Here is a 7,464-nt window from a genome sequence, read left to right as displayed (position 1 = left end):
ATTATTCAAATAAAAATATATCTATAGTTTGGTATCAAATTATGATATGATTACCTAAGCGGACTATTCGGCCATTCAACAAAAGAAATTGATGGCCTCATGATGACCACCAGATCGATGCAGTGTGAGACCATGATTCATCTAGCAGTTGTCACATTATTAGTAATTGTGATAGCTACACTATCATGAGTTGTGTCTTTTATTTTAATGCATACTTGTTAGTTGTTACTTGTTTACCTTTTATTTGGCTCAACATGATGTACTAATTGGTTGTCCATTGAGTCATCAGCTCCATTATCATACACTATATATTATTATGCATCAAAGTAATTATTATTATTAGAGAAAATATACCTAAACAATGTAAATGTTAAACAACGTTTAACAACAGTTTAAAAAAAAAAATTTAAATTAATTATTAAAATTAAATTTCCAATTTATTAGAATAACCAACTTTTTAAATTTTAATTATTAGGGTTAGACAACATAACCTCCTCTTAATATACCGTTACATCACATTCTCATTTCATTTCAACCCACTTCCGCTCCTCTACTCACACCGTCGTTCATCCCGGTCCTCCTCCGTCGTTCAGTTCGACACTCCTCCACCTCCACCAGTCAACCGGACGCGCCTCCCCTTCCGACGCTCAGCCCAACGCGCCTCTCACCCACCGCCTATCCACTGTTGCTGCTGTTTTTACGCCACTCTTCGTTCTCCTCCTACGAGGTCAGCAAAGGTTGTACAGTTTTACTCTCTTAATCATTTCTTCTTCTTCGTCCAATCCTTCATCTTCATCGGTTGAAGGAGCAGGAGCAGACCAGCAGTGTTAGTCATTGAGTAGTTTTCTACATCAATGACCACTTGAATTAGTGGTTGCGTGGTTTTCACTTGAATCGCTAGAGAAGAACCTTCATCCTCACTGGTGACCGCCGCTGGTAGTTATTGAACCGTTGAAGGAGCAACAGCAGTGTTAGTCGTTGCATCGTTTTCACCACGGCCTTTCAGTAAAATTATTTCATTGGCCAGTTCAGGATGGTCATTTTAGTAAATATGCAGATGGTTATTTTAATTCTTATGTGAATGGTTATTTGATTGGATTGAGTTTAGTTATATACAATTAAAATATGCTGGATGTTCAATCACAAGGTATGCAGATGATTATTTTTATCCTTAAGCGGATGGTTATTTTTACTAGGGGTGAGCGACACCAGTAACGGTGTATGGCAAGCCAAACAGCGACGATGAGAAGAAGTCCAACGGCACCGTTCGTTTCCGATCTAGAGGAAAGCGACGTCGATGAGGGTTTTGTTGACAAATCAGCGGTGGTGAGTAGGATTTCAATGACGATGATAGAACTAATTGGCAACCAAACAACATGACAAGAGTTAGAAGGAGAAGCTAATGCTTTAATAAATTAAAGTATAATAAATAATTAAAATTTTTAAATTATTAAATAAAATTTTTTTATTAAATAATTTAAATAGAATATATTTTTTTTTAATTTGATTGGGCTAAATTTCCAACCCATTATTTACGTTATTCAAAATTTTCATTATCTACGGAGCCGTATTACATGCTTCGTAGTTGTTTTCCTGAGCATGCTAGTTGATCTTAAAGCTATGTCTTAAAGAATGTGAACATTTTAAATATTGGAATATTTTTGTAAATAAAATTATACACCAAGACTTACGGGTCATCCAATAATAGATAGTATATATATTAATAATTAAAAAAATGCAACATGCATGATGCATAACCTTCGAGTCATTAAATATTGCAAGATGAACAATACTTTTCACAATTGTAATTTATTCATGTATTTAAGTTGGTCTACCTAGTGTAAAGAGCAACTTCAATGGATATTTTTTAGGTATTGACTTTTATAGTAACAAAATTAATTTAAAATTAAAACTTTAGTTGAATAAAATCTTTAAAATNNGGTAGCTTTAGCTAGCCATTATTATTATAACTCTCAAAAGCACTATAATATTCTTGCACATTCTTACGATTCATGTCAAGAAAACGTTTGATAGTATAAAGGTTAAATTACTAGAAATTATATTCGTACCCCACTTTTTAGTTCACTTTAAAAGTATATACTTTCTTTTTCTTTTACTGATATAAAAAACAAATCTTTTGCATTATTATTTTTCCTTTAAATACTAAAACGAAAATGCATACACAAACATATAACATTTTTGTTATTGACAAAGTTGTCACATTCCTAGTCCTTTTTATAGGCTTGCATGGCTTCATGTGATTTTCACTTCATCACTCACCACAACTTTTTATTACAGACAGAGTGAAGTGGTCCTCAACAAAAGAAGAATAATGTAAGAAGAAGCAGACACGTGTTTCTTTTATTTTTCATTCTTCAATTTATTATCTTCTTATGTTACTTTAACTGGCATAGATGTATGGAATTGGATTGTTATAGGGTTATAGCATATAGTCCCATTCACATGCAGAGTGACAATTCCTTAGTAGGGTTGGTGCTGCTGCAGTGTTATTATCAAAATACTCACAAGTCAAATTTGTTGGAGATGGGAGTTGTAACTGTTGGTGAATTGAAGCCTAGTATTTCTCAAGGGAAAAGGACCTTTCGTCCAAGTTCAAGCATAAGACATGCCAATGAATGGTAATAATAATAATAATAATCTTCTCTTTGCTTCTTAATCAAGTTTTAGTTATTTTTTGCATTTAAAGTGTGTGTTTGCAATACTACATGTGTGCATTTATGTACATGAATGAATAATGGAGGGTTCATTAAATTTTCTTGTATGTGCAACCATTTTTCACAGACCTTCTAGTAGTAGTTCTTCAGTTCATTAGATTTGTTCAAAGAACAATACCAGAATTGGTTATAATAGAGGGTGAATTTTGGCAGAATAGTATAAGAGCATAGGTAGTTGGAACCTTAATTTTTGTTTTGCCTTGTCCTGTCTCTTCATGCTTTAATTGTGTTTGTTACTGTTTAGTGCATTCCTTCAATCATTGTACCAAAAATCTCTCATATGACTTGGTCACAATGAATCCAAATCAATGTCAGAAAACAACATGTGAGGCATTATATTGATCCGATTGTAATTGGTCAAGCTCTGATCAGATATTGACCTTGATGTAGTAATTTACCAACATGACAGCGGTTTGGCGCTGCATGTTTTGGTGAATGGTTTCAGATCTTTTCATCATGTTTTGCTTTTGTTGAGGACAATAATTACGTTTGTGCATCAATTATTATTCTTATGTTTTATTATCTTTAGGCCTTAAATGAACGAATTTGATAATAATAATTATAATGATGTGATAATAAGATCTCACCGACTATGTGGTAATAAAAATGAAAATCTTTTGGCTGTATGTGGAAATAGAACAGACAGCCATAGACATCAACTTATTTGACCATACTATAGAATGGCTCAAATGATTTTCCATCTTATCTTTAGGATTCAATGATTTGCATAAATGGGTTCCACGCAATGACACAACCAACCATGCAATATAAATTCAATATTGGAACTTACCTTATCCTCTGCAAAATTTAGCCTTGGGGGCCTATTCTATTCCAAGATTTTGATATTGGAAGATTAGATTGTTTCACTTTTTTCTTATAAGCATTCATTAAATTGCAAAATACAAGCTACACAAGAGGCTCTTTCAAGGTCTATGGTAATTTGGTTTTGGTAATATGTATGCCTCCACTGTTTGCCTTATATTGAAAATTTCCACCCCTATATGATGCAATGATTCAGCTAGATTTGTTGTTTCTTTCAGGCCAATATCTGAAGTCTCTAGTGATCTTACTATTGAAGTAGGAGACTCAAGCTTTCCACTTCACAAGGTATATCCTTATTCTGCCATGCTTATAAATATACATAATTGATCATATATATATCCTTATTCTGCCATTCTGATATGATGAATTTTTAATGGTTTCAAAGTTCTCCCCATGTAAAAAAATGAAAAATAAATCTATTGTTATGGACCTATATATTTAGGTTAATGTTTAAACAATGAACTAAAGTACTTGGCAACAAATTTTTGCAGTTTCCTCTAGTTTCTAGGAGTGGAAGAATCAGAAAACTGCTGCTAGAAGCAAAAGATTCCAAGGTTTCACGCATAAGTCTCCAAAATGTGCCTGGTGGTATAGATGCATTTGAGCTAGCAGCTAAATTCTGCTATGGAATAAATGTTGAATTCACTCTCTCAAACGTTGCCAAGCTACGTTGCATAGCGCATTTTCTAGAAATGACTGAAGAATTTGCTGAGAAGAACTTGGAGACTAGAGCGGAATCATATCTAAAAGAGTCAGTGCTACCAAGCATACAAAACAGCATTAGTGTTCTTCACCATTGTGAGACTCTTCTCCCAATTTCAGAAGACATTAACCTTGTTAGCAGGTTAATCAATTCAGTTGCAAACAATGCATGCAAACAACAACTTACCTCTGGATTGCTAAAACTTGATCATACTTTAAATTCTAAGACAATTTCAAACATGGAACCAGAAACTCCCTCGGATTGGTGGGGGAAATCTTTCAATGTTCTTGGCCTTGATTTTTTCCAGAGAGTAATTTCTGTGTTGAAATCAAAGGGGCTAAAACAAGATATGATCAGTAAGATTTTGATAAACTATGCACATAGTTCACTACAGGGGATTGCTCTTATTAGGGATCCTCAAGTTGTTAAAGGGAGTTTACCTGACTTGGAAGTAAAGAAAAAACAAAGGCTGGTCGTTGAAGCCATAGTTGGATTACTCCCTAATCAATCAAGGAAGAGCCAGGTTCCAATGGCATTCTTATCATTCCTGTTGAAGGCTGCTATCGCGGCTGGGGCCCCAACTTCTTGCAGGTGTGATTTGGAGAGGCGAATCGGCCTACAACTCGACCAGGCAATCCTAGAAGACATACTAATTCCGGCTAACTCGCTTCAGAACACACACAGCACAATATATGACACAGATTCAATCTTGAGGATTTTCTCAGTTTTCCTTAACCTTGATGAGGAGGACGATGATGATGATAATGATGGTGGCTGCTTCAGAGATGAAAGCCAAATGGTGTATGACTTCGACAGCCCCGGATCTCCAAAACAAAGCTCAATCCTCAAGGTATCTAAACTGATGGACAACTATCTTGCTGAAGTAGCATTAGACTCAAACTTGTTACCATCAAAATTCACAGCACTTGCAGAACTACTCCCAGATCATGCACGCATAGTGAGTGATGGACTCTACAGAGCAGTTGATATCTTCCTTAAGGTAAGAGAAGCAGAGAATCCCTTTTCTCCATTACTCTTAATCATTCCGTAGCTTAGTCAAAGATGTCAAATTATCTAACAGTTCTTGATTATCATCTTTACACAAAGAGATATCTTTATATGGTTAATTAACATCTATTGTCCATGGCTCAAACACATGGCGTGCGTGTTAGAAATAAAATCATTCATGTACTAATTAATTAGTCTCTTGTTATAGGTTCATCCAAATATAAAGGATTCAGAGAGGTACCGGTTATGCAAAAGCATAGATTGCCAGAAACTGTCTCAAGAAGCATGCAGCCATGCAGCACAGAACGAGAGGCTGCCGGTGCAAATGGCGGTTCAAGTGCTTTACTTCGAGCAAATGAGACTGCGAAACGCGATGAACGGCGGAGGACACCACCACAGCAACAGCTTCTTGTTCGGCGGCCATTTCCCTCAGCGGACGGGAAGCGGTGCCGGAAGCGGCGCCATTTCGCCGAGGGATAACTACGCGTCGGTTCGACGGGAGAATCGAGAGCTGAAGCTGGAGGTAGCGAGAATGAGGATGAGGCTGACTGATTTGGAGAAAGACCATGTTTCCATGAAACAGGAGCTTGTGAAGTCACAATACCCCGCTAACAAGCTTTTCAAATCTTTCACGAAGAAACTAAGCAAACTCAATTCTCTCTTTCGTTTAAGCACTAGTACTTTTAAGCAATCATCATTTGGTGCCAGTAATAATAATGCCAAAGGTATCGCTCATTCAGAAACTCATCGCTTTCCTTTTCCAAAAAGAAGACGCCACTCAGTTTCATGACTGCAATGTATATAGTATGCATAAATCATCATTTTCTAATTTCTCTCTCTTACTTCGCCTTCATGTTGCTGTTTTTTAGTGATGGGTTTGTTAGTAGTTGTTACAATTCTGAAATACGATTTTAAATATATGGAAGATTGTCTTCTTGAGTTAAGTTTCGTAACAAATGAATATGACTTACAAATCACTTTTGTTAAGAATGAAGGAGCAGAAAAGAAACAAAAAATAAAAAATTATAAAGATCACTCTTCACTTCTCACACATTTATATTATGACAACAACTCCTCACAAATTTATAATATGTAAAGAAAGAGATTATTTTTTATTTTAAATTTTAAACCTTAAATCCTCAANCTTGCAGACATAATTTTTAGAAGCAAAAAAATAAATAAAGGGAAAAAAATGCATAGAGGAATTAAAGGGGAAAAAAACCCGGTGCCATTGGTAGCCACTTTTTTTTTATCATTGTGTGGGTCGAATAACCTAGCTCAAACAGAGATACATCTGTAAATATTGGTGAGCAAATTCACTCCTTCAAAATTGAACCAACTCGGTATCATTTGCCACCATCACTATCGCAATGGTTGCTATGATACCCAGCTTTCTGCCTGCTGCATCCTCTTCATCGTAATGTTTGCTTGCAGATGTTGATGGCAACTGGTTTCTCCTGTCTGCCTTTCCATAATATCAGTTCGCATCTTCTTGATCTTTTTTGTTTTTGGTCTGGGCCGAATCTTCTTGACCTTTCTACTTGTAGCCACTTGAAAACTAGTATACGAGTTTGATGGGCCATTCTATTTTGGGCCCAATGGCCATTCCTTTTGGGCCTGAATGAGCCACTGTGATTAACTATGGAGAACACAAACCTAGCTCACTCCGAGACAAAAAAAAAACCCAGCTCACTCCGTCTCTAGAAAGTGGAAAGTAATGTTCTGAAAATCAGACCGAACCTACCGGTCGGACCAGTTTAACTGCGAACCGATAATATTAACGATCCGGTTAAGCATGTAAAATCATAAATTATAAAACCGGTAAAAAAACTGTTGAATCGGACGACAACCGGCCGGTCGGACCGAACCGGAACCCGGCCGGTTTACACAAAAAAGGGGAGCTCATTCGTTTCTTTCTCCCTTTCTCCCTTTCTTTCTTTCAGTCAGAGAAATCACCCAAACCCAACCACAAAACCCTAGCACTGTAAGCCTACACCACCGCCACAAGGAGTGGCATACTGCCGCCGTCCGTCGCACTCAAAGTTCGCCATCCGTCATCTAGCTTCCCTCCTGCTCCAAATCTTCAACCCCTGTTCGCTGTCACCGATCGCGGTTGCTTCCTCGAGCTCGGCGTCCGTCGTCTTTGTCTGCTCAGCCGCGCTTCCGTCGCCGTTTGTTTGCCGTTCACGTTCGCGT

The 7,464-nt window shown here is 36.8% G+C and overlaps 2 protein-coding genes across 6 annotated transcripts in view; both read left to right on the top strand.

Annotated features, from left to right (window-relative positions):
• Positions 2,447-6,207, top strand: LOC107645604 (BTB/POZ domain-containing protein At1g03010). Of its 5 annotated transcripts, none has more exons than XM_016349666.2 (4): positions 2,447-2,639; positions 3,776-3,842; positions 4,049-5,260; positions 5,477-6,207. In XM_016349666.2, the coding sequence occupies exons 1-4, from the start codon at positions 2,464-2,466 to the stop codon at positions 6,056-6,058; spliced, it is 2,037 nt and encodes a 678-aa protein (XP_016205152.1). In that variant the 5' UTR covers positions 2,447-2,463; the 3' UTR covers positions 6,059-6,207. The 5 variants fall into 5 exon arrangements, with proteins under 5 accessions (XP_016205152.1, XP_016205156.1, XP_016205157.1 ...); XM_016349670.2 differs by lacking the exon at positions 2,447-2,639 and adding an exon at positions 3,337-3,663; XM_016349671.2 differs by lacking the exon at positions 2,447-2,639 and adding an exon at positions 3,337-3,670.
• LOC107645602 overlaps positions 6,923-7,464 on the top strand; it is a 3,725-nt gene continuing 3,183 nt past the window's right edge. Inside the window, exon 1 of the mRNA XM_021103851.1 lies at positions 6,923-6,982. The gene's annotated coding sequence lies outside the window, so the exon portion shown is untranslated. The remainder of the gene's footprint in view (positions 6,983-7,464) is intronic.

This window comes from Arachis ipaensis, chromosome B06 (genome assembly GCF_000816755.2).
Source record: "Arachis ipaensis cultivar K30076 chromosome B06, Araip1.1, whole genome shotgun sequence".
Lineage (NCBI taxonomy): Eukaryota > Viridiplantae > Streptophyta > Magnoliopsida > Fabales > Fabaceae > Arachis > Arachis ipaensis.
Note: the sequence above shows the minus strand (reverse complement) of the source record. Positions and strands in the feature narration are given on the sequence as shown.

Coding starts and splice junctions, on each gene's coding strand:
- LOC107645604 (XM_016349666.2), top strand. CDS start 2,464: ATGCAGAGTGACAATTCCTTAGTAGGGTTGGTGCTGCTGCAGTGTTAT. Junction 3,843..4,048: donor CAAGCTTTCCACTTCACAAG/GTATATCCTTAT, acceptor AAATTTTTGCAG/TTTCCTCTAGTTTCTAGGAG. Junction 5,261..5,476: donor CAGTTGATATCTTCCTTAAG/GTAAGAGAAGCA, acceptor CTCTTGTTATAG/GTTCATCCAAATATAAAGGA.